This window comes from Bufo bufo, chromosome 6 (genome assembly GCF_905171765.1).
Source record: "Bufo bufo chromosome 6, aBufBuf1.1, whole genome shotgun sequence".
Lineage (NCBI taxonomy): Eukaryota > Metazoa > Chordata > Amphibia > Anura > Bufonidae > Bufo > Bufo bufo.
The window spans coordinates 66,675,935-66,702,867 of record NC_053394.1 but is presented as its reverse complement, the minus strand read 5'-3'; the positions used below and the strand labels follow the sequence as shown (position 1 = coordinate 66,702,867).

Below are 26,933 nucleotides of genomic sequence, written 5' to 3'. Positions count from 1 at the left end.
GGTTGTTTGTGGTGGCCGATTTGTCATTTGGTGGAGGTTTTAGAAGAGTATGTGGTTGGGGTTTTCCTGCTATTCCATTGACTTCTATGAAATCCACAATCAAATCTGTTTCCAAGAATTAACCTGTCAGGAGTTTTTAACAATAACGTCAATGGGGAAAGTTTTAAATGTGGATTTAGCAGCAGAAGACACAGAATCAGTGGCATAAGCTCCGACAAGCGATGTTCACGTCTGTGTGCTGTCCGAGTGTAGAATGGGCAGCACACTGACACATTATAGTCAATTCACGTGTCCTACCTTTGCAGAGAGAGTCACAGCATTACTACGCTGGTCTGATTTTTGCCGGGAACATGGACCAGTTTTACACCTTAGGGTACCTGCACACAGTGCAGATTTGTTTGCAAAAAAAAAAAATCTGCACAAATAAAAGGCACAGAAATCCGCACTATTGACTGCGTTTTTGGTGCGGATTTTCTGCGGATCTCACCCTTCTATTGAAAAGGGTAAAATCCGCGCAAGAAAAACACAACAATAGTTGACATGCTTCAGAATTCAAAATCCGCACCTAAGAAAAAAGCTAAGTGTATATGAGAGTTGTCTAACCTCACACACTTTGCTGGTGCTGTACACTCTGCGCCTGAAATACGCCTAATATAGGCTTACTCCAGTATAACAAATGACCCCCATAATCCGCAGCGTGTGCAGTTACCCTTAGGGTCCATTCACACGTCCGTAAGTGTTCTGCGGATCCGCAGAACACGGACACCGGCAATGTGCATTCCGCAATTTGCGGACCGCATATCGCCGGCACTATAATAGAAAATGCCTAATCTTGACCGCAATTGTGGACAAGAATAGGACATTTTCTATTTTTTGGCGGAAACGGAAGTATGGATGCGGAAGTGCGGATCCGCAAAGCACATTCCGGCCCCAATGAAAGTGAATGCGGACCCATTTTGCGGACGTGTAAATGGACCCTTCTGTTGTTGTGCAGTGAGGAGGAACAGGGGACACGTTCTAGTAATCCCTGTGGGTCTTTTCTCGATAGAAGCCGCGGACTCTCCAGTAGTGAGCACTTTATGATGACATATAACGCAGACATAATTCCATCAGATTTTTCAACCTTCATCCAAATGTCATTGATCATCTTCAAATAAAATAAAAAAATCAAGCCTTTACTCTTTTTTTTTTTTTTGCCAAATGCCAAAGCAATGCACGGTAGACTTCAGTACTTGTATAAAACTAGTGCAGGGTGAACTCCGGGAGCAGTTGATCGTGTGGTCTCTTTATCTGACCGTAGCGTTCACAACACTCCACCTCTATACTTCATATAAAGGGATGTCTCATGAAGACAATCCATGTCCGTGTGCCCTATGAGAGCAATGGTAGTGCCTAATTTCTTCATACTTTACCAGGTGGAATAACAGAGGAATTCATCGATGTTCAGTTCAAACAAATGGTGCTTTAGAATTATTATTTCATGAGGAGTACAATTATTTACCGAAACAGACATGGGTCATACTGTAAGGGATAAAGTGCGAGTACAAATAGAGTAACCTAATACATTATTACTGTTTGTTTAGTGGTGTAATAAATATAATATACAGTGCAATACGCTGTAAACAAGGACGCCCAACACATGAAGGGAGCTGAAGACATTTCACATGGCGATAAAAGCATTGCATATCATTTCTGTAATCCAGAGAGGTTTTCATCCCCTTACGATAACTGTCATAGCTGTCAGTGAACGAAAATAATGTGCAATAAAATCTGTCATATGGCAGCCATTGACACCGTAGGATAACCCTGTATAGGATTTAAAAAGAGTCAATAATTGTATCCTTCTATGTCTCGCTGTCTTTTACAGTAGTCTGTTAAAGTCTATTGGGCATCTGACTGCAGACTACTGTAAGTCCTTCATCTTCATGGTTACTTCATATAACACGGTCAATCATTTTCAATGATGAGAATAAATAACAGGGAAGTCTAGTGAGGACAACCTCTGACCTTATGGATATCAGAGGGACGTGCTTTTTAGAAGCTCACATTAAGGGTCCATTCACACGTCCGTAAGTGTTTTGCGGATCCGCAAAACACGGACACCTGCAGTGTGCGATCCGCAATTTGCAGATCCGCACATCACAGACACTATAATAGAAAATGCCTTTTCTGGTCCGCAATTGCGGACAAGAATAGGACATGTTCTATTTTTTTCAGGAACGAAATTGCGGATCCCGAAAAAACGGATGCGGATCCCGAAAATGCGGATGCGGATCCAGGAAATGTGGATTTGCATCCTTTCCAGCCCCATTGAAAGTGAATGGGTCCGCAAATTGCGGAACGAATGCGGATCCAAATTACGGACGTGTGAATGGACCCTTAGGCCGAATGCACACGGCCGCGTTCCGTGGCCGAGAGCGGTCCGTGGTATGCCGGGCTGGATTCCTGTTCAGAGCAGGAGCGCACGGCGTCATTGGTTGCTATGACGCCGCTGCACTACAGTAATACACTACATGTAAATGCAGCTTCCTCCTCTACTGACGAGTAGACAATTGCCAGGAAAGAACGCTTCCTTCCAGACAATCGTCTGCTCAATTGAGCGATGTAAAGGGGCCTTAGCCAATAGAGATGATCCAAAGCGGAATACCCCTTTAACAGGGGCTTTGTATGATGTACCATATTATTAAATCAATGGGCGACCATGTAGCAGTAGGCGCTACAGACATGCCTTATACAGCTTTCTAATTCACATGATTCAATGAATGATTGAAAAGGCAAGTTATTTGTATATCAAATGTCACATAATCTTTCCTTAAAGTTATTGATAAAGCTACCAATCTCTTTCGTGTGGCTCTCTGAAGGGAAGTCCGAGGATCTCAAACACGTGACTCTCGGTTGGTGTTGGCAGAGGGTATCCGGCGTTAACCTTCAGGCTTCCATTACGCACCACATCCTTGTTGAGGGAATGCTCAGAGAGACTCATGCTCTTGGTCTTTGCAAGAGCTCGCATGGAGCGATTAAAGTGAGCGGAACCCGTGAAATATAAGAGAGCGCAGGCAAACTCCCCATAAGGCACAATGATGACATCCAGTCTCCGGTGCCTCCGCCCTGGCCCTGGTAAGCGACATACTCCCATATACTTCTTCTGATTTCCGCTCTCCTCGTGGCTCACCAAATCATCAGTTAGGAAACCTGGACGGAATACACACAAAAGCAAGGGAAGTAACATCAAATGTGCGGCTGCTAGCTTTAATTAGGAAAGGCAATTTATCTTTATTCTGTGATGTCCATGACGGCAGATGAAAAAAGATCCAGAAATGATTGGTGTGTAGGACTTCTAAAAACGTGGCACGGTATGATTAACGCATGGAAATTACAGGGCTCTCGGTCATGGATTCCAGGGGTGCGGGTTCCTGTTTTTTAGACTAATCACAGCAGTTTGCACTATAGTTGGGATTTGATTTGTGATACAGACTTGTGTTTAAAGCTGGGTTATATATGTTTTTTCTCATCTGTAAGGATTTTCTTACCTTGCAATTTGAGGCTGTCAATCAGTTTGCTGAACACTCCTTTATGAGACTTGCCATCAGCATGCGTAATTAATACATCAACATCACCACACGTCGATTTCTGGCGCCGGTAGGAGCCACAGGCCATGCACACCAGCTCTGGGTTTATCGCTTTAGCAGCTTTTCTAACCTGAAAAAAATATAAATTATAGTGAAACTCCAGGACCAGGCAGTTACTGGATTACTGCACAGAAGAATACAGAAAAGTAGAAGGGCATCTCAAGATAAAATGCTAAGCAGCAGTATGAAACGATGATCTAGATCTGAGATGGCTAACCTCCGGCAATGGTAAAACTACGACTCCCAAGATGAACACTTGCTTGGCTGTTCACAGAACTCCATAGAAATGAATGGAGCATGCTGGGAGTCGTAGTTTCACCACAGCTGGAGTGCCGGAGGTTAGCCATCACTGATCTAGATTATTAAAGGGTTGTCCAGACACATATTTTTTTAAACGGCTTGAAAATGCTGTAAACTTTAAAAAAAAAGTATCCCCTTACTGATCCCAGTGCTGTTCGTATTCCGATGCGTCCTGGGTCCCCTGCCGGTCTTTTCTCTTCCGGCTCTATTTGGACAAGGACATGTGGCAGCTGCATCCAGTCACTGGTTGTAGTGGTGACCAACACGTCACTGCTGCAGCGATCACATGTCCCTGTTGAGAGGGAGCAGGAAGTAGTAGGAATAATTATGCAGCATTCTAAGCAGTTTAAAAAGGGGACTATTACCACGAAATGCAGTACAATCTGCAGACAGCATGTTACCAAGCAGGAGCTGGCATTCAGTAAGGCCGGGTTTAAATCTGCATTTTTAACTCTGGCACTCTGTTCGGTCACTGTATGCTGGCTTTTGGCCAGACAAAAAATACTACATGCAGCATTTTTTGTCCGGCCGAAAGCCGACATATATCCCTGCCGGATCCCATTATAGTGAATGAGGATCCGGCGGTGCACATTGGTATCCAGCTATGCCGTATACAAGGAACTCCGGCAGTCTGTTCCCCTGCCAGAACAGACTGCCAGAGTTCACAAAGCAGATCTCTCTTCCATTGTTCACATGGGTAGTGTTATCAGTGATTGATTCCTCCCCAACAACTGGCTGCTCGTTCAGAGGGGGTCTATCGCTGTATTTACATTCACCGATCACCTCCACAGTATGAGAATGAGCGACTGCAACTGATAGCATTCTCTGTGTAAGTGTGTATACTGAGATAGCTGTCAGTCACTGATAGTTGTACACAGGGCAGGTGTTATCAGTGATTGATGGCATTCTCTGTGTAAGTGTGTATACCGAGATAGCTGTCAGTCACTGATAGCTGTACACAGGGCAGGTGTTATCAGTGATTGATTCCTCCCCAACAACTGGCTGCTCGTTTACATTCACCGATCACCTCCACAGTATGAGAATGAGCGACTGCAACTGATAGCATTCTCTGTGTAAGTGTGTATACTGAGATAGCTGTCAGTCACTGATAGTTGTACACAGGGCAGGTGTTATCAGTGATTGATGGCATTCTCTGTGTAAGTGTGTATACCGAGATAGCTGTCAGTCACTGACCCCCCGGCGGCTGTTCTCAGAACTGCCTGCTCCCGGTGACCGCATTTGATTTCAGACCGGCTCCCGACACAGGCACAGGTAAGGGCTTACCTGTGCATAGCCGGACTTGTGAGTTAAGATGTCAGCCCGCATGTGTTCGTTGGCGAACACTGCGAACTGGCCATCACTGGTTATCAGTGATTGATAGCATTCTCTGTGTAAGTGTTTAGATAGATAGGTGTCAGTCACTGATAGTTGTACACAGGACAGGTGTTATCAGTGATTGATAGCATTCTCTGTGTAAGTGTGTATACAGCGATAGCTGTCAGTCACTGATAGATGTACACGGGGGAGGTGTTATCAGTGATGGCATTCTCTGTGTAAGTGTGTATACAGCGATAGCTGTCAGTCACTGATAGATGTACACAGGGTAGGTGTTATCAGTGATTGATAGCATTCTCTGTGTAAGTGTGTATACAGAAATAGCTGTCAGTCACTGATAACTGTACATGGGGAGGCGTTATCAAATTCCAGCCATTAACCATATATGTGACGAACAGGATGCCGTTCTATGGAGCAATATACAGTTAACACTGAAATTGCAAATGGAAACAAAAATATTCAAATCATCAGAAACACATTGCACTTACGTGCCTCGGCATGCTATCGATTAGGTTATTAATGGTTGTCTGAGGAATGTTCTGCCATGCTGAATGCACTTGGGCACACAAGTCATCAAGAGACACCGCTGGCCATGGTAGCCAGTTGACATGAGCGAATCGACCTTTAGATCATAGATCCGAAGTTGATTCGTTCAAAAACTTCGTTTTTAATGCTGTTTCCATACAGCATTAAACTGTATTGGCTCCAAAACAGTATTCCGAAATGGGCCTTGGTACTAAGGTACCAGCCAGTACCAACGTCCACTTCGTATTCCTATGGAAACAGCATTAACTACAAAAAATGTTAACAAATCGACGGATCTATGATGAATGAAATGAATACTAGAGGAGTCTGGCTACTGTACTCTATGCCATCCCACACCATAATCCTAGGAGTAGGACCGCTGTGACATTCCCTTGTTAGGGCCACTTCATGGCTTTGCCCATGTGGTTTCCAGACCAATCTTCGGTTATCATTGTGTCTGAGACAAAAGCCTCCATTGCCTTTGACAGCGGTGGTGAGGTCAGTGGAACACCTTTAGCTGGATGTCTGGCTCATAGCCCAGTGTCGTGAAATGCCTTCTGATGGTTTGTGTAGACGCGGTTGCCGCCCTGAATTCTTCTATTCAGACAATCTGTCCGTGCAGAGGTTCTCTTCTGTGCACCTCTCGATGTCAATCCAGTTCGTTGTCGTTCTTCCAACCACCGGGACACACAACACTGAACAGTGCTGACATCTCGGCCTAGGAGTGCAGTGGCCTGCCGGAATGATAAACCAAGATCTCTCAGATCAAGAATTCTGTCCCTCTCAGTTTGTGACAAGTGGTGATGACTGGCACATCAACAAACAGGAGGCATCGTACAATCATCCCACACGACTTGATCCGATCTAACAAACTTTGCTTTTAATCTGGCATTTATGCCCCTACCACAATCCACCGATTGGAGCTATGTGCTTAAATATTCGATCACTTGCAGATCTTAGCGACACCTACTACTTTCTTGATGTGCATAACCTTATGGGCTATCCTTCTTGAAGTTGCTATTTCAATGTTGAGAAGTGTACATTTCAAGCCCTTCTCGATAATGGGTAACGTCAAGGGACAATTTCTTTACCTTGTGTACATAGATTAGTAATATTTGCAGACTATCGGCAGCCAGATTAATGGAATCTGCCAGTCTGCAGGATCCTATATTGTAATTACATAGAGGCACCCATCAACAGTGACAGTGTTCTGCTGACTAGCTTCCTCGAAAGGATTTGGACACCAGTAACGTTTTATTTTACAATGGCCAGCGGTGAAGAATAGCCCTCAAAGAAATGCTGATGGGTGAATAGACAGTGACATGTGTGGAAGAAGTTTCCCAGATGTGACACCCTGAAGGGTCTGTAGTCCCCCGATATTGCCTCTTCTGTGTTGTCTTCCTCTTTATCTCCTCATAACAATTAAGGATCATCTTTCATTAGCAGAATAAACCCATTAATTCTGTCTTGTGTGCCGGTGACATGCTTAAGAAGGTCACCGCTCTTTTCTAATGCATATTTTGTCTCTTTTTAATGAAGATTTCTGAAGACCTGCTACACTGCAATTGAGTGCAAAGCCCCCCCCAAGATCTTGATGTGACATACAGCGAGGACAGTGGCTAATCCCTTAATCCCTTCTTTCTCCTGAGTAGCACCCACGGGGGCCCAGAGACCCAGGACGAGTAATCCAATCAACAACAACAATAGGGCCGGGGTCCTCCTCCAACAGCAGCCACAACAACCTGGCTGACTTTTCAAAAGACGGGGAGGAGAGAAAAAAGGTACTTGAAATTGGAAAGTCATTCTTGAAAATCTTTTACGTGACAACCGTGTTTGAACAAAAAAAGGAGGGGTGGCGAATGGGGGAGTCAGCCTTTGGCCTTTAATCATACGCATGGGAACAAGTTTCTCAGTGGGGTCCGGTTTGGTGCACATTCTTTGAGGTCAGGCTGTGTGGCTGAGTGACAGCGTCGCAATGACCGATGCTTCCACGGTGATGGGGGTATGCAGGTGTAACATAAAGCGCCTCGTTCCAACCCACCCCGAGGGATCCTGTCACTCACCACCGACATTCGGACTCTGCTGCCTTTCATTTTCTCCAACAGACTGTCTTTGAAATAGTGTGTCCTGATGATCATCACAAAGAGCCGTGTTCTTATAGAAGCTTGTGGGAGAGAAAACCTTTTCTTAACAGAATATATTAATGTTGTGACCGCATAATAGGAGAGAAAGAAATTTCAGAGGCTAAAGGCACAAATACCCAGAAAACAAAGGCTGGAGTAAAGCGGAGTTTATCTGCACAGCTTGATCATGTCTTCTGGTTCCATTCCCAGCAGTAAAAGATCTCACATGTAGTTTTTAACCTTATTTTAATCAACTTTAGCCTTGGCAAAAAAAAAGCCCAGGAATGTGTTCATACATTGCCAGCTATTTAGGAACAAAGTGACAATGCAGCCATCTATTATTTCCTGGCTGCATTCTAGGCTTTGTAGTCGCTGCACCTTGGTGGTATTGAGGTGCATTCTTGGTCACCAGAACGAAACACGTAACAGGCTTCATGTGTAGGAACCCGTGCAGGCAAGAAGCGGAGCCCACAGCAACCGGTGACATCGCTTCTTCTCCTAACCTGCGCTGGAAAATATGAAAGCTGGACTCTAACTCATTTAAATACATCTCATATCGTCTCATGGACGTCTTGCTCTAAGCTCCAATGCTGCCTGGTGGAGCAGTCAAACACTGAATATATACAGCTCAATTCAGGCTGTCAGCAGAAGGGGATCGGAAAGGAGACCCACCTAGCCCCGATGAGAAGGTCTCTGGGACCCCAGGAATCAACCACGATTACCGGAAGAAGCTGCTGGGGAGCACAGTGCAGAGGAAATGTAGCGTCACACACAACCCATTGAAGTCAATGGACAACCATGTAATATATGGTGCACTGTGTACTCCCTCTGACATTTGGAACGACCACTTTAAAGGGGTATTCTCATCTTTAAGATCATAGCTAAAAAAAATCCCCTAGTGCCATAGACTATTTTTGCAATTAGGTTCTATTATTTATAATGCAGCCATTCTGAAAGATTATTTCTTTCTTACAGCATAGTTTACATTTGGAAACCCATAGATACGGCCAGCGCTCCACGGCCGCATCTATTGGCCGCGCTTGCGCAGACCGCACTTACTGTTCACCCAGACGGCCAGCCAGTCTCACAGGAACGCGCACGCTAGCCGTGCATGCGCCGATCTAATTTCTTCTCTGCCGTGTCTGATACAGAGCCGCTTGCTCTGTATGCAGCGCGGCCTTCCAGGCGAGCGTCGGAGAGAGAGAGAGGATGTGCCCATAGGAGCGAGCGGCAGTACCGAGGAGGTCCACAGACAGCATATGTAAGTGCCAGGAGAATCTCAACCACTTATCCACCAACGATTTTATTTATTAGAACTATCAAAGGGGGTAAAATATATAGAGCAGGGACGCTGGGGCCAATGTAATTTAGTTTAGGGAAGCTGGGGCCAATGTAATTTATTGCAGGGACGCTGGGGCCAATGTAATTTATTGCAGGGACGCTGGGGCCAATGTAATTTAGTTTAGGGAAGCTGGGCACAATGTGATTTATTGCAGGGACGCTGGGCACAATACTATCATACTATCCACATGAACGAGCTCTCGGTGTGAGGTAATAAGGAGGTTTCGCCGGCCTTCACTCTAGCTTTCTAAGCCCGCCCAGCTTTAGAAGCCTCAAACCAGGAAGTGATTTCTGCCGTAACTGCAGCTCAGGATGATTTAGCAAGATGAGAATACCCCTTTAAGGCTATGTTCACACCGTGTTTGGGTGAACACTTTCAGCATACATGTTGTGAAAGCTCCCATTCTTCTGATGGAGGCAAAAGAGCGTCATGTTGACCTTTGTCGGGCAGTATGTGGCCGCATATAGCACCGTTAGAAAAGCATACAAGTCTGAGCTTTCCTACACAGAGGGCTAACACAAAATATACACATATCGTATGTATTTATACTGTGGCCAGTGGTCAACATACTGTATACCACATTATGTTGAAGGTAAATATCAGGGAACACTCCCAATGTATACCTCCGACAAACATGGTATGAAAGAAGTCTAAGGCTACTTTCACACTCGCGTTTGGTGCGGATCCGTCATGGATCTGCACAGACGGAAGCGTTCAGATAATACAACCGTCTGCATCCGTTCAGAACAGATCCGTTTGTATTATCTTTGACAGAGCCAAGACGGATCCGTCTTGAACACCATTGAAAGTCAATGGAGGACGGATCCGTTTTCTATTGTGCCAGATCGTGTCATAGAAAACAGATCCGTTTGGCTCAGTTTCGTCAGACGGACACCAAAAAGCTGCAAGCAGCGTTTTGGTGTCCACCTCCAGAGCGGAATGGAGACGGAACGGAGGCAAACTGATGCATTCTGAGCGGATCATTTTCTATTCAAAATGCATTAGGGCAAAACTGATCCGTTTTGGACCGCTTGTGAGAGCCCTGAACGGATCTCACAAACGGAAAGCCAAAACACTAGTGTGAAAGTAGCCTAACACGATTGATTGGAAATTTAAGCAAATTCAGTTTAAAGTACCAGGGTCTTATACAATCTGGGATCCCCAGGTTCTATAAGGCTGGCCATAAAAATATGACAGCTGTTGTTGGGGTGCATGTTAGGCTGAAAGCTAATCCTTCCAACCCCTCATACACGTGCATGCTCAGCTCAATATGGAGAGGGGAATAAGCCATTGGTGGTGGCCTATCTCGCTTTCGATCAAAAGGGTCAGGCATGTTGACGACCAACTGCCTGATTTTTCTTTCCCCTGAACCCCAACCCCAACTTGTTTTGCCAACTCTGCAGCATCTTCTGGGGAAACAAGATACTGCATCCCCGAGAAAAAGAAAGGTCTATTTAAGACCCTGATGTGTAACCTCCTCACTGTGCGCAGCTTACGCTTGCTTAGACACTTAACATGAACTACACGTCAGGGTGTATGCTTTTATACTTTAAAGGATAACTAACTAGACTTCGTGTTCATGCTCCGACACTTTAGAGAAAAGGTCCACAAATGCAGTTGGACCTGATGCACATTCTCATGCGTGATGCTATGCAAGTTCAAGGCTTCTTTGTACAGTAAAGGGACACTTACATCAAAATAAAATTTTGCACATACTAAAGGGAATCTGTCACCCGTTTTATGCTGCCATGTTTATGCTGCCATGCCAACGAGTCCTAATATTAATGAGCTTCTGGCTTTCTCTGCCCCCTGTCACTGATTGATAGTTTTTTACCAAATTAATTAGCGTCAGGGGTGGAGAAAATCAAGAGCTCATGAATATTCATCACTCATCGGCTTAGGCTGGGGCTGTTCAGTATAAGATTTTGGCAAAAAGTGGCCCAGAATTTAGCTAAAGGGATCTGACTGAGTGAGGTAAGTGAGACTGCTTGGTGTGCTACAAGTTCAAACAAAGAGGAAACTAAAGACTCTGGATGGGAAGTCAAAATGTAGGCTGTTAAAGGGAATCTGTCACCATTTTCATGGTGTCCTAATTAAGTGCAGCATAAAGATTCCCTTTAACAGTCTTTATGTGACTTTTCTATGCATTTTCTTTATTTTATTTTTTGAAAAACTGGTGGACATTTCCTGTCCAGAGTCTTTAATTTCCTCTCTGTTTAGACTTTTAGCAAACCAAACAGTCTCACTTAACTCACTCAGTCAGGCCATCACTGCGGCCAGGGGATGGGGGTGGGTGTGACTCATTAGACAAATTAGCTCTTTAAATAGGCCTATTTAAAGGGTGGAACATTGACTTATAGGATACCTACCTTACATCTGGAGGCAGAGCTTGTTAAGAGCTCATTTGCATCCCTTTCTTCCCAGAATTCCAGAGGAGCATGTATGGCCTATGAATCTCCTTACGCCAATTATAGCGCTCTTTCCCCAGAGGATCACACATTACATTAATCAATGCCATGCTCTTCTGTGCATCTTTATCTAGGCCGATCAAGAGTACAAAAGAGCAAAAAGTAGACAAAAGTGGATGGAGACAGCACGTCCTCAAGTGAAGATTTATTCCAGATGCGACGTTTCGGCTATTAGAGCCTGTTTCATGCTTGAAAAAGGCTCTAATAGCCGAAACATTGCATCTGGAATAAATCTTCACTTGAGGACGTGCTGTCTCCATCCACTTTTGTCTACTTTTTGCCGATCATCTGATCCATGTGGGGAAGCTTACCACTCCCCTAGAGACGTGCACCCATTGCTCACTAAACTAGGTGTGCTGTCCTCCCTTCCTTGAAGTACAAAAGAGTAGTCATCAAAATTCTAAACCTATTACTATCATGAGGATTACCTGAAAGATAATATGTATCTATATAAGTGGTCTTATAAGTGGACAGAGAGAGGATATTTGGTATTTAATTTTCAGTGCTATAGTACTGCCGAAATAGAAAAATAAACTGCAAAAAATTCTAACCCCCCCAAAGTTTTCTATGAATCGTAAAGGGAACCTGTCATCAACTTTATGCTGACTTTATTCTAAAGCAGAGACAGGTGAGTTGATTTCAGCGGTCTGTCATTTATATGTTAAAAGTAAGTGGTTGCCGAGAACCAACATCACAATCATTGCAGACTGGGCCTGGAAAAGAGTCACGGCCACCTGAGAAGAGTTATGGTTATTCATGAAGTCCTGCTCTCCTGACCACCTGCTGATGACTGACAGTCTTCTACCTAGTTTTCTCCCTTTCTGTCTAAGAGAACTGCCAATCATCAGCAGATGGGTGAGAGAGCAGGAGATTAGGAATAACCAGGACTCTTCTCAGGTAGATTTGACTCTTTTCAAGGCCACTTACTTTTAGCTAATGAGCGACACACTGCTAAAATCAACATGTCTGTCACTATGTTATGCTGCCCTCAGTAAGGTCGGCATAAAATTGATGACAGGTTCCCTTTAAGTTTTATAAACTACTTTTGTGATGAAAATTCAGAGCTGTCTACATCAATACTGAAGTTGTCAATGAGGCAATATGACCTAGAGGCGGACATAGATTGTGCTGCTCATATGTCATATGTGCATACACAACTACAGGGCAAACCGCTAAAAATGATGATGAGAAACAATTAGCGGGAAGACAAGAAAAAGTAAGGAAGAAGGATAATCTTACAGTTTCTTCAATCTGTCCAGCCTCCTCCCTGGGCATACGGTCTAGGAAGTCTTCATAATGTTTCAAGCCAATAGCCTGCTGTGTGGTCAGGCTCGCCTTTGTGCGGATGTCATCGAGACTTCGAAATCCCTTTAAATAAACGTTGATAATGAGTGACACCGATTGGATGAACCATGTACCATATCTATGACAGCCTTAATAACCCAGGGCCGACCACAATGGACATTAGCACCTATGAGAATGTTAATTTATACATTTAGACTGGAAGCATAAGTGACAGACTGTAGTGCACTACGTACCTGCTGGTACCAGCTTTGAGCTGTCTTTACACCAGCTCCCCATATATTAGAGAAAACTTCCAAAATGGCCACATTGTCGCTTAGATGGTCAATTTTCCGCAAGTGTCCACTGTCCAAAATTTCTTCAATTTTCTCAGCCATCTTCTTCCCAATGCCAGGGATTTTAGCAGCATCCTAAAAGACAGGCAGTAATAAAATTCAATGGGAATTGTTCCCAAAAACCATAAAATCTCTATTACCCTAGTAATCATTATTAGTCAGGGGTTAATGAGATCCACCCTCCTAATACTGTAGTCATCCTTATTAGTCAGGGCTTAGACGAATGTACACGGCCTTTGCCATTTTATTTAAACCCGCAAATCGCGGATTCCGCAAAACACGGATACCAGTTGAGAGCCTGCCGCCATTTTTTTCTTCTCCATCAGAAATGTCCTATCCTTGTCGAGAATGGTACATGTTATATATTTCTTGTGGGGCCGCGGAATGAACATCCCGTGTGCTGTCCACATCTTTTGTGGCCCCTTTGAAGTGAATGGGTCTGTAGACGATCCGCAAAAACTGCAGATCGCATGCGGACTAAAACTACGGCCGTGTGCATGAGCCTTAATGACATTCACCATCAGGTGCAGGGTAACATAGGAGTATATATTTATAGGATTTGGAGTATCATCATTTATAGGATTTATAGGATTTGTTCACAGTTTATGTATAATGTTCGTAGAGAGGGAGTGTTTATCATCTCCCTACACCAGATTTCAGGCAAAAAGAAAAGTCGCAAACCCCAGGTTTGTGACTTTTTTAAACGCCACTGAGACGCAACAAAATTCGGTCACAGGTTTCTACACTGCCCTCGCCACTTCCTAAGAAGGGAATGTGGCAGTCCCGGCACATTTATCTTCTTTTACGTCCGTTTTCTGTCGTAAGTGAAGACTGAAATCTACAGCGGCTCGGAATTCAGTTTAGGCACATGGACTGCTGGAAGATGCACCTAATATATGACGAGGCCTGCACCTCGCCATATATTAGGTGCATCCTCTGCCAGCACAGGGGACACACGCCGGTCTTGATAAATCTCCCCCATAGCGCATTATTCTTTATTGTGGTGCACTGCATTCTAGGGCAGCTGGGATAATTTACCTGTGCAGATGTCACTGGTTTATGGTAACTTTTCAGAGCATTGATGGCTTTTGAATACCCCAGAGATCTCCATCGGTCTCCTTGCACTGAATAAGCCTTGGCCAACACCTCCAGCTTGTCTGTGATGACCTGGTTGTGGTTCTCCCTCTTACTCTCAGATGAGTGGGCGCACACCCACTTTCCTGCCACCGTTTTACTGCCTTCCGTCGTCTTTTCACCATCTTTGTTCTTTGAAAGTTGCTCCCCAAACATCAGAGCCTCCAGGTCTCCTTGTGTCACACCAACATCTTCTCCATCACTGGCGTCGTCATCGCAGGCCTTCACATACAAAATGTCCTTGATGTTATGGATTAAAACACATGCGTATTGCATCTAATCTAATGTATGGACTCATGCTTTCAGTGTAATGTACAGTAGTGAGGCCTGTGCTGTACACACAATGTATGTAATTATATACTGTGTGCTGCTACAAAACCTACGTTGCGCTTATGACACATTTTTGTTATAGGGCTTGTCTAAATTAGTATTTTTTTGCATAGGTAGTAAAGGCATCAAAGTAATAAACAAATAATTATACATGCCGTCCCGAACCCCTTCTGTTCCTGCACCACGGCCCTGATGCTTCTTGTAGCTACAGCCATGATGTCATGTTTTGACCGCAGCAATACCGTGCCCACATGCTACACATGACCGCTGCAGCCAATCACTGGCTTCCGAGGTATATGGTATGAGACCGCTAAAGCCATGAATTGGGTTCAGCAAGCATGTGCGGTGTATGTGCACGTCACCGCTGCAGTCATAAAAATGAAGTCCAGCAGAGAGGATGGGGCAGTGGCACTGGAACACAGAGGGTACAGAATGGTAAGTATGACGAGAAATTCATTTAAATCCTTTACTGCCTTTAAAAATTCTCAGACTATACCTAGTATTTTCAATAAAAAAAAAACACATGTACGGTATATTTCAACCACAAATTAGACTGCATTCACATTAGTGGCTGCACCAGTTGAGCAATGAGGACCCCTCTCCTGACATGGCTGATGTAGTAACTACCTGCTTTACTCATGTAATAACCATTCTGGGGGAATCTATTCTTATGATTCTATGTTGCGCCATTCTTTTCTTATTCCTGCCAAAAGTTTATGGATAAAGGTACAGATGAGAGTTCCCGTATGAGAGCGTGACCCTACACAGTCTGACACTGGCAGCACCAATTGAATAAGGTCAGACTGTGCAGGGACACCCTCCAGCGGGTAACATCCATCTGTACCTACATCCATAACCTTCTAGAAAGAATAGCAGAAGAACGGCACAACATACAGACATAAGAAGAGATGCCACAGAGTTGTTATTACATGGGGAATGCAAGTACCGTAGTTACCAAAACAGACATGTCAGGAGAGGCGACAGGTCCTCTTTAAATCTCACCATCATAGACATGGCTGGCTCCGGGTATATGGGTGTGTTCCTCTGGGCAACAGTCCCCTATTTACCCCACCCTTGGCTTGCCATGGGCCCATCAATTCCCGAGTGTCCTAATATCTGCTGTTCACCAGGGAGTGTGTACAAAGTCTTGAACACGTCTTTTCATTTGCAGGTACAAACCATCAATCCATAGGCCAACAAAATAATTGCGCTTTATTAGACATTGCACTACTGCGCGGCGAGGACGTATGGGTTCATCAATTAGGAAATACCTGTGGTCATTATGCCATCCTGGAGAGGGTGCTCAGCGGTCTCACCACGGCCTAACTCCTGCTCTACTGACCAGGATGAGATCAAACAGGTCGGTTAACCCTTTAATCACTTGGTAACCTAATCGGCGGTGGGTGACCCTGTGTGAATTAAGTCCATGGGACCTAAAAAGGACCCCCAGGATGTCTGTACAAAAAGTCTGCTGTTAGGGTACTCCAAGTGTTACCTGAACAACAGGCTCTGTCAGAGTGACACCGATCCTACTGTACTACCATACATAAGTGTATGCAATACAGCGCATGTAATGTACATTTCATAGAAACCAGAAACTCATTAGAGGTCCACACAATTGTAATAGCTTGGCAGCAGCGTGTAAGGTGTTAAACTGCTGAAATCGGAGCAACCTCAGATCCCGGCAGTGAGAGTGGTGGGCTAGCTGCATAATACAGTGATGGCATAGGGACAGCTCCTGAGTCTGCACTATTACTCCCCCATAACCTTACAGTGGCTGGTGCCAATGACCTGTACAATGCAATGACTGTGTCGAAGGGCAGGAAGGGGTTAAAGGAGTGGTCTTCTTTGGAAATCATTTTTTTGTTAGTAGCATGCCCACTGACCATAAAATGATCGCTTTATGTCCCACTGGGGCCCCCAGTGATCTGCTGTAATCTAATGCACTGACCTGCAGCGCCACCAATGGGGAAACAAAGAATTACCCGTGCATCAGCCTTCAGAGCAAGTGTAGCTGTTCCCTGGGGTCTGTAAATGGGGAGCCTTTCTCAACTCAGAGACCCCTAGTAAGATATCAAGGTGTCATTATTTACTGCCAGTGCCCATTATATTGCTTTACCATTGGCACACTCTCCACAATCACATGACCGTATGTATTTTGTGGTACGCAAAACGTGGATCCACAACAAATATGGATGACGTCTGTGTTACATCCTTTTTTTTTGCGGACCCATTGTAACAATGAATAGGAGATGTTCTATCTTTTTTGCGGAGTTGCAGAAAGGACACACGGATGCGGACAGCTCACGGTGTGCTGTCCGCATTTTTCGTTGCCCCACTGAAATCAATAGGTCTGCGCCTGCAAAAACTGCAGATCGGATGCGGAGCATAAATACAGTCATGTGAATGAGGCTTTACTGGCATAGACCGCGTCCCTCGTTTGCCATGCATTTCATAATAATTCAAGGGTGAATGTTCTGCGGTCTCACTGAAGGACGCTGTAAGCCTCACCTGGACTTTCAAGTCTTTGCTATCACTCAGCTTGGAGACATCAGAAGGGACTTCTGCTGGTAGGCAGCTGGTCGTAGCTTGTGGCCGTTCATCATCTGGCTTCCTGTCGATCGCAGTATCCCCGTCCCTTTGTTCTGGCTCTACCTTGTCCTTCACATCCAGGTACCTGCCGCACAATTATAGTCATTTTAAGAATCATCTTTATTTGTGGCTCTATTGAAGTTTCAGACACGGCGGTTTTATGCCCACAGGGGACATACCAGAGTACAGGGGGAAACATGACTAATGTGATAACAGGAGATCTCGGGGACAAGTTCTAGGAAAACTGGATGCAGCTTTCAGGAAGTCAGAAATATTTACCAACTCGGGTATACTTAACATAGCAGTTATAGGTGACAACTAGATTACGGCACTATTTACAAGGCAGAGCTACAAACTCATTTATATCCGCTCCAAGATTAAAGGGGGTGTGCCACTAATATAAATGTACACTGCCCAACAGATATCACTGTTGTACCACTTCCCTCAATTACTACCATTTATCAAAACTGCCTTTTTCAAAAGTTTTTCGCCTGCCTTTGCACCCAGTGACAAATCTGATTTTCAGTTCTTGTGGGTTACGTCCTGTATTGGAGCCTTGTAATGTAGGACACACAAGCGGCATCGGTAAGAACAAGGGGTGTGGTTAGTGTCACGTGTCCTGCTGTTGTCATCTCACTGCCCTAAGGCATGATGGGACAGCAGTCACATGACAAACCAGGAAGTAGGATTCAAGCATGGGGGATAAGAGAAAACCAAAAACAAGGTCAACATAGAAAAAGAAAAACTATCCAAGGATGAATGAGAACTAGAAAATAAACTTTAGCATGAAAAGTAGTTTATGGCACAACCATCTTTAAGTACTAGACCCTCAAAAGTCTGCTGTATCTCAAGAACTTTGGGGAAGGCTTCAACAACCCACTACACTGCCTGTCTACATGTGACTACATCGAAGTTATAGAAAGACTCTATATACCCCACACCACATTCCCCATATTATAGATAATATATGTAGCCTAACCGTTTTATGACCAGCGGTATTTTGGGACTTAATGACCACAGGAAAATTTCACTTTTTTGGAATGCTGCAATCTAAAGTTATGTAAATGAGCTCTTAGGGTCCATTCACACTTCCGTAAGTGTTTTGAGGATTGTGCATTCTGCAATTTGCGGACTGCACATCGCCAGCACTATAATAGAAAATGCCTAATCTTGTCTGCAATTGCGGACAAAAATAGGACCTGTTCTATTTTTTTGCGGAAACGGAAGCACGGAAGAGGAAGTGGGGATCCGGACAGCACATTCCGGCCCCATTGAAAATTAATGGGTCTGCACCCGTTCTGCAAAATTGCGGAACGGATGCAGACGTGTGAATGGAACCTTAACAAGCTCTGCATCTTATGCCACCAGATGTAAGGCAGCTATCCTATAAGTCAATGTTCCACCTTATAAAAAGTCCTTGAGACATGACTTGGATAATAACTAAGCCAGCACCTCATCTGCAGACTGCTGTTTCGGGGTGATTGCCCCTCATCAGTGCAGAGCAGAGAGTACTGGCTTAACTGGATGAGAGGCCTAAGTCAGGATTTGAGGAATACAATATCTCCATATGGAGAGCGTCTTAAACAGCATGAGGAGGCTTATAGGCCAGGCAACGCTCCTGGACTCTTTTTAATAGGTCGAACATTGACTTATAGGATAGCTACCTTACATCTGGTAGCTAAAATGTTTTATCTCTTTTTTTTGTAGGTCAAAATTAGAGACAAACGGTCATAAGCAGGAAAAAATCCCCCTAGTGTGTATGACCTAATGAAAGACTCATAATGACTAGCCCTCCATTGTTCCAGTCCTACGCCCTGGCTCCTGTTCGTCAAATCATCTGGGCACAGGCTTGTTCTTACCAGGGTGTGGACATGGTCGCCTGCTGCACTGCAGCCAATGGCTTCCTTCAGCGGTGATTTGTCTCCAGGCAGCACATGATCCAGCAGTGACGTGCTGCTTGGTGACACTAAACTGCTGAAGCCAGTCACTGGCGGCAGTAGCATAAGTGACCATGTCCAGCTGAAAGTAAACAAGTCAGGGACCGGAGTGGCAGGGATCAGGAAAGTATGAGATTTTCATTAGGTCATACACACTTGGTGGAATAACTAAATAGGGAAGAATTCCCTATTTAGCTAGGGCCCCTATATGTTCCCAGCTGTCCCAATATATAGATCACCTGATGACAGTGATGTAATGGTAACAGCCCATAGAACACTGTTACCAGTCATCAGTGCATACAGAGGAGATTCAGTTCGCATCTTCTCTGCATGCTTTTAAGCCTCTTCCACAGAGGGAATCCCTGTGACATCATGACTGATGTCATGGGGTTACCTTGCAAACGCCTGAATGCGGAAACACGCTGCAGATTGCCGTTCACAGTCAAATCTGTCAGACGCTCAGTCTCCAGCCCTTCCGGAGTGATCATCTAAGTTGAAATTATGATCAAAACAAAGTTGGTCCACTTTGATCTGATCATAACTGAGCTTAGATAACTATTACGGAGATGGCAGCAGTGATTGGGGGCTTGAGCATCTGATGGATTTCACACTGAATGGGACTGAGCAGCCTGCAATGTATGAGAAAAATATTTAATACAATCATGTGGGCAAAATGTTTTTTAGCCAACAATACAAGCACACACACGTAAGAAAATGCCCCCAAAGGTGTCCATAGCCTTTAAATAAATGGATATCTAGAAGAACATAAGGTTTGACTGTGTAAAATCAAACCTTCTACAATGATCAGGTAGTAATAGTAGGGAATATAGTATATAATCAAACCTTCTACAATGATCAGGTAGTAATAGTAGGGAATATAGTATATAATCAAACCTTCTACAATGATCAGGTAGTAATAGTAGGGAATATAGTATATAATCAAACCTTCTACAACGATCAGGTAGTAATAGTAGGGAATACCTCTCAGGGATGAAGATGCTGTACCCCGCTGTGTTCACGATCTGCTTTTCTTTAATACACAAGCTGAGCCAGCTGCACTTCACGAGCTGCACACACGCTGGAAGACGCTGCAACTTCAACAGGCGAAAGGCGCGGTCACAGTCCATTCCATCATCCACGATAATGTGTGTCACTTCCGGGCACAACTGGCTGTAAACCTGGCCACCATTCTGAATGATCTGCTTCTGAAATATTCCTGATCTGACCTGGCCGATCCCGGCTGGGAGAACGTGAGCATGGACTCCAGCAAAACATTTTCCTATACAGGTCGAATAATAAATGATCACATAATAAAATGTCCAGTAAGGACACAAGTCCATCTGGTTCTGGCTATTGGCGCAGTGTTGATCTACACTGCTCAAAAAAATAAAGGGAACACTTAAACAACACAATGTAACTCCAAGTCAATCACACTTCTGTGAAATCAAACTGTCCACTTAGGAAGCAACACTGAGTGACAATCAATTTCACATGCTGTTGTGCAAATGGGACAGACAACAGGTGGAAATTATAGGCAATTAGCAAGACACCCCCAATAAAGGAGTGGTTCTGCAGGTGGTGACCACAGACCACTTCTCAGTTCCTATGCTTCCTGGCTGATGTTTTGGTCACTTTTGAATGTTGGCGGTGCTTTCACTCTAGTGGTAGCATGAGATGGAGTCTACAACCCACACAAGTGGCTCAGGTAGTGCAGCTTATCCAGGATGGCACATCAATGCGAGCTGTGGCAAGAAGGTTTGCTGTGTCTGTCAGCGTAGTGTCCAGAGCATGGAGGCGCTACCAGGAGACAGGCCAGTACATCAGGAGACCTGGAGGAGGCCGTAGGAGGGCAACAACCCAGCAGCAGGACCGCTACCTCCACCTTTGTGCAAGGAGGAACAGGAGGAGCACTGCCAGAACCCTGCAAAATGACCTCCAGCAGGCCACAAATGTGCATGTGTCTGCTCAAACGGTCAGAAACAGACTCCATGAGGGTCATATGAGGGCCCGACGTCCACAGGTGGGGGTTGTGCTTACAGCCCAACACCGTGCAGGACGTTTGGCATTTGCCAGAGAACACCAAGATTGGCAAATTCGCCACTGGCGCCCTGTGCTCTTCACAGATGAAAGCAGGTTCACACTGAGCACATGTGACAGACGTGACAGAGTCTGGAGACGCCGTGGAGAACGTTCTGCTGCCTGCAACATCCTCCAGCATGACCGGTTTGGCATTGGGTCAGTAATGGTGTGGGGTGGCATTTCTTTGGAGGGCCGCACAGCCCTCCATGTGCTCGCCAGAGGTAGCCTGACTGCCATTAGGTACAGAGATGAGATCCTCAGACCCCTTGTGAGACCATATGCTGGTGCGGTTGGCCCTGGGTTCCTCCTAATGCAAGACAATGCTAGACCTCATGTGGCTGAAGTGTGTCAGCAGTTCCTACAAGACGAAGGCATTGATGCTATGGACTGGCCCGCCCGTTCCCCAGACCTGAATCCAATTGAGCACATCTGGGACATCATGTCTCGCTCTATCCACCAACGTCACGTTGCACCACAGACTGTCCAGGAGTTGGCAGATGCTTTAGTCCAGGTCTGGGAGGAGATCCCTCAGGAGACCGTCCGCCACCTCATCAGGAGCATGCACAGGCGTTGTAGGGAGGTCATACAGGCACGTGGAGGCCACATACACTACTGAGCCTCATTTTGACTTGTTTTAAGGACATTACATCAAAGTTGGATCAGCCTGTAGTGTGTTTTTCCACTTTAATTTTGAGTGTGACTCCAAATCCAGACCTCCATGGGTTGAAAAATTTGATTTCAATTTTTTAATTTTTGAGTGATTTTGTTGTCAGCACATTCAACTATGTAAAGAACAAAGTATTTCAGAAGAATATTTAATTAATTCAGATCTAGGATGTGTTATTTTTGTGTTCCCTTTATTTTTTTGAGCAGTGTATATTGATTCATATGTAAGTTTATGTTACAGTACAGCCAGCTGCAGGATCATGGGAAACAAAAAGGGCACATCGAAAAAGACAATGGGCCAGATTTATCATTACTCTGACAGCTCACTCCACTCTCACATATGGCTAAAGTCAGTTTTAGCCAAGTCAGATTTATGATCGGCCCTTTAAGAGTGTAATAAATGTGGTTTGACGGTAGCAGTTTATCCGTCAGTAAGCAGCATTACAAAAGTCGCACGTCTTTACGAAAAAGTCGCACGTCTTTACGAAAAAGTTGCATGTTCTATTAAAAAGTCTCATAAAATAAGCATGGTCCTCACTGGAGTGAAATTGCGAATTTATTTGCGACTTTTTAGCGACTTTTTAAATAGTCGAAATAGTAAATCTGTCTAGAGATTAATTTACATAAGAAAACACCCCCACTTTCAGAAAATTGGCGAGCATAGTGCAGAGCAGAAAAAAGTCGCAACTTTTTGCGCAGTTTAAGCGATTGCGCAAAAATTTGCAACTTTTTCCCTCCATTATGCTGACTTGAGCTAATGATAAATCTGGCCCAATGTACGGCAGATGACAAGCATAGTAATATTCGTACAATGGATGTTGGAGACTCATGATATCATCTCTTATGGAGAGAAATTCTGAAAACTCTCTGTAAGATATAACTTAGAATTAAACACGTTCATGTGTCACGTGGCCTGGGTGCAGCTCAGACCCATAGAAGTGAATGGGGCTGGGCGCGATACCGAGCACAGCCGCTATACAATGTATGGTGTAGTGCTTGGTGAGCACGGAGAAGGCAGCGGCGCTACTGATCGGCCGGGGTCCTGGATGTCGGACCCCCACTGATCAGATACTGATGACTTATCCGTTATCAGTGTAAAGTCTCGGAAAACTCCTTTAAATTTTAAACTATAAAGACCATATGTCTATAAGAGGTCGTCAAACTCTGACTAACGTGTGACCTCCATCCGTACTAGAAGTTTAAATGCAGAGACCCATGGGGTTGGTCCCTGAGTAGTGGTCACCAGGTAATTTTGCTTCCCTTCACAGGCTTGGTCACGGATCCGCAAAATACAGAAGCAGTTTGTGTGTATCCCGCACTTTTCGTTGGCTTCATTGTATAAATGCCTATTCTTGTCTGCAAAACGGACAATAGGCCATGTTCTATAATTTGCAGCATGGCCACCTGGATGTGGACAGTACAAGGATGACATCTGTGTGCTGCCCGCATTTTTTGTGCTGCCATAAAAAATTAGAGGGTCCACGTGTGATCCGCAAATAATGTGGAACGGACGTTGACTGAAAATACAGTAGGGTTGTCCGGGTTCAGAGGGTTGTCCGGAATTAAGGGGTTACAGGGGTTGTCCGAGTTCAGAGTTGAACCCAGACATACCCATAATTTCACTCAGGCAGCCCCCCCCCCCCCCCTCCTAATGTAAGCATAGGAGCATTTCATGCTCCCATGCTCTCCTTTGCCCTGCGCTGGATCGCGCAGGGCAAGGGTTCTTTTATTTACAATAAGACACTGCCGGGTGGAGGCTTCCAGCAGTGTGTTCGGTGACGTCACCGGCTCTGATGGATGGGACCTAGACGTTTTACATATTAGGGCAGCGCTAAAGCCCGCTCATAAGTGCCGGTGATGTTACCGGGCTTACTGCTGGGCGGAAGCCTCCGCCTGGCGGCCCTAAGGAGAGCCCGGTATGTCACTGGAACTCCAGAAAATGCCTTTGCCCTGCGCGATTTAGCGGAGGACAAAGGAGAGCATCGGAGCATGAACTGTTCCGATGCTCAAGTCAGGGGGGCTACCTGGGTGAAAATGGGGATAAGTCCGGGTTCAGCTCTGAACCTGGACAACCCCTTTAATGTAGTCTTATTCTGTAGGATATGTGATATCGTGACTTGCTTACCCTGAACGTCAACATCTACTTTGATCTTCTTTGTGTCCTCTGCTGCATCTCTGCTTTCTCTCGACCGTTTCACTTTGGGGAAAGCCTTTACAATCCCTCGTGGTTCCATCCACACACAGTCTAGAGGGGAAACAATAGTGATGTCAATATCCATGAAAAAGACCATTGGGCCGAATGTATCAAATCTGTTATCTCAGGAAAGGTGGCCCTGATGGCCACTGTAAGTAACTAGTGGCCCAGTTAAATCTCCTAGTGTAGCTTAAAGGGGTATTCCGATCACAGACAATGGGGGCATATCGCTACACCGAGAACGGAGCGGGGAGAGCTGTGGCTGGAGGACACCACAAAGCGCTCTCCCCATACAAGTGAATGGGAGCGCACTGCGCTTGTGCAGCCACAGTTCCCATTCATTTCTATAGGTACGATGGAAATAGCCGAGCCAGCGCTCGGCAATTTTCGGCAGCCCCATAGACATGAATGGAGGACGGCTGCGCAGTGCGCCCCCTCCACCACCTTTCCCTGCTCCGTTCTCGTTGTAGGTGTGGTTCCCGGCAGTGGGACCCGCACCTATCAGAGAATGGGGGCATATCCTAGAGATATGCCCCCATTGTCTGTGATGGGAAAACCCCTTTAAGCTGGCCACACACATTCAATTGATGTCAGCTGAACGACCGTTCAACCGACAGCTGACTCGCCCCCCAGCTTCCCCATATACCTGTCTAAGTATGCTATGGGGAGAGCGGAGAAGGACGCTGCCAGACAGTTCTGTCAGTGGCTTATCTCCCCGTAAATAGGTCATCAGTATCTAATCGGTGGGGGTCCGACACCTCGGACCCCCGCCGATCAGCTGTTTGAGAAGGCACCAGTGCTCCTGAGAGCACTGCGGCTTCCTCACCGCTTACCAGGCACAGCGCCCTACATTGTATAACGGCTGTGCTTGTATCGCGCTCAGCCCCATTCATTTCAGTGTGACCGATGAACATGTCGTCACTCCACTCGACCTATGAAAAGCGAGCACTGCTACATTCTCGAACAGCTGATCGGCGGGGGGCCCCGAGTGTCGGAACCCCACCCATCAGATACTGATGACCTGTCCTGAGGATAGGTCATCAGTATTAATGTCTCTTTAAGAAATGACAAGACACTTTTTCCTCCTGTATTTTTGGTCCGCATCCATTTTTTGGGGATCGGATGTGGACCTATTCAATTCAATGGGGCTGCAAAAGATGGGGACAGCGCATCGAGTACTGTCCGTCTCCGTATGTCTGCCCCGCAAAAAAAATACAACATGTCCTATTCTTGTCCGTTTTACACACAAGGAAAGGACTGCTCTACTAGAGGCTGGAAGTTCCGTTCCGCAAAATGCGTTACACACGCGGACGTGTTTTGCAGATCCGCAATTGCATGAGCCCTAAGGCTAGGTTCAAATCCGTTTTGTAGACCCGGTAGTCTGTTCCAGCAGAACATGCAGCGATATTTCACTGGCAGAAGGTCGGCATTTATGGCGGAAATCTGCTGGATTGCAGAATGGCGATCTGGCGGCGTCCGGCTATGCTGGATATGTAACTCCGGTAGTCTGTCCTTCCGCCGGGTGTCATTTGTGCGATGTCTACATCTGTGTGTCCGTGCTGCAAACTACGTGTTCTATGTTAGTCCGTTCTGCGGACAAGAATAGGCATTTTGACAACAGCCAGTTTCCACATTTTGCAGATAGGCGCTAAACGGATACGGCTGTGTGAATATAGCCTTATTAGGGCTCATGCACACGACCGTATGTATTTTGCAGTCCACAAAACACGTATCCACAAGAAATACGGATGACATCTGTGTGCATTCTGTATTTTGCGGAACGGAACAGCTGGCCCCTAATAGAACAGTCCTATCTTTGTCCGTAATGCGGACAATAATAGGAAATATTCTATTTTTATTTTTTGCGGAATGGACATGCAGACGTATGGAACAGAATGCACATGGAGTAACTTCCGGGTTTTTTTTTGCGGACCCATTGAAATGAATGGTTCCAGATACGGTCCACAGAAAAACCCGGAACGGATACAGAAAGAATATACGTTCGTGTGCATGAGCACGTATGGAAACAGAATGCACATGGAGTAACTTCCGTTTTTTTTTGAGGACCCATGGGCTCCATTCACACCCGCCCGGCAAGCTGCGGACAAGAATAGGACATGTTCTATCTTTTGCGGAGCTGCGGACCTGAAGATCGAGGCCGCGCTCCGCAAATGCGGATGCTGACAGCACACTGTGTGCTGTCCGCATCCATTCCGTCCCCATAGAAAATGAATGGGTCCGCACCCGTTCCGCAAAATTGCGGAACGGATGCGGACCCATTTGCGGACGTGTGAATGGAGCCTAAATGGTTCCGCAATCCGCATACAGTCCGCAAAAAAAAGAACAGAACGTACGCAAAAATAAAATACGTTCATGTGCATGAGCCCTTAGGCTGCATTATGCTAGGAAGCCTGTGGTAACACAAGTCCCAGCATGTCCTACAGAGTGATGATTCTACTTGCATACAGTGTTACAGTATTTACTCTTTTCTTTACGGCACTACAACTCCCAGCATGCTCTGCAGCACCACACCACTATTAACCCTTGCTCCTGTGCTCACATTATTCCCGGGATCACGTCTTACTCACAGCTCCGGGGCAGCAGCGGCTATTTAACTAGGTCACTACCGCTTCCGGCTGACC

At 45.4% G+C, this 26,933-nt stretch overlaps 1 protein-coding gene across 4 annotated transcripts; it reads right to left on the bottom strand.

Annotated features, from left to right (window-relative positions):
• Window positions 1-2,513: 2,513 nt before the first annotated feature.
• On the bottom strand, window positions 2,514-26,926 carry POLL (DNA polymerase lambda). Of its 4 annotated transcripts, none has more exons than XM_040435772.1 (9): window positions 26,876-26,926; window positions 24,223-24,342; window positions 20,334-20,631; window positions 17,335-17,500; window positions 14,398-14,733; window positions 13,261-13,434; window positions 12,962-13,090; window positions 3,531-3,699; window positions 2,514-3,192 (listed from the first exon to the last, which is right to left on the bottom strand). In XM_040435772.1, exons 2-9 carry the CDS (start codon window positions 24,329-24,331, stop codon window positions 2,831-2,833), a joined length of 1,743 nt encoding a protein of 580 aa, XP_040291706.1. In that variant the 5' UTR covers window positions 24,332-24,342; window positions 26,876-26,926; the 3' UTR covers window positions 2,514-2,830. The 4 variants fall into 4 exon arrangements, with proteins under 4 accessions (XP_040291706.1, XP_040291709.1, XP_040291708.1 ...); XM_040435775.1 differs by having other exon boundaries at window positions 14,398-14,715; XM_040435774.1 differs by having other exon boundaries at window positions 26,880-26,898.
• Between the last annotated feature and the right edge of the window lie 7 nt (window positions 26,927-26,933).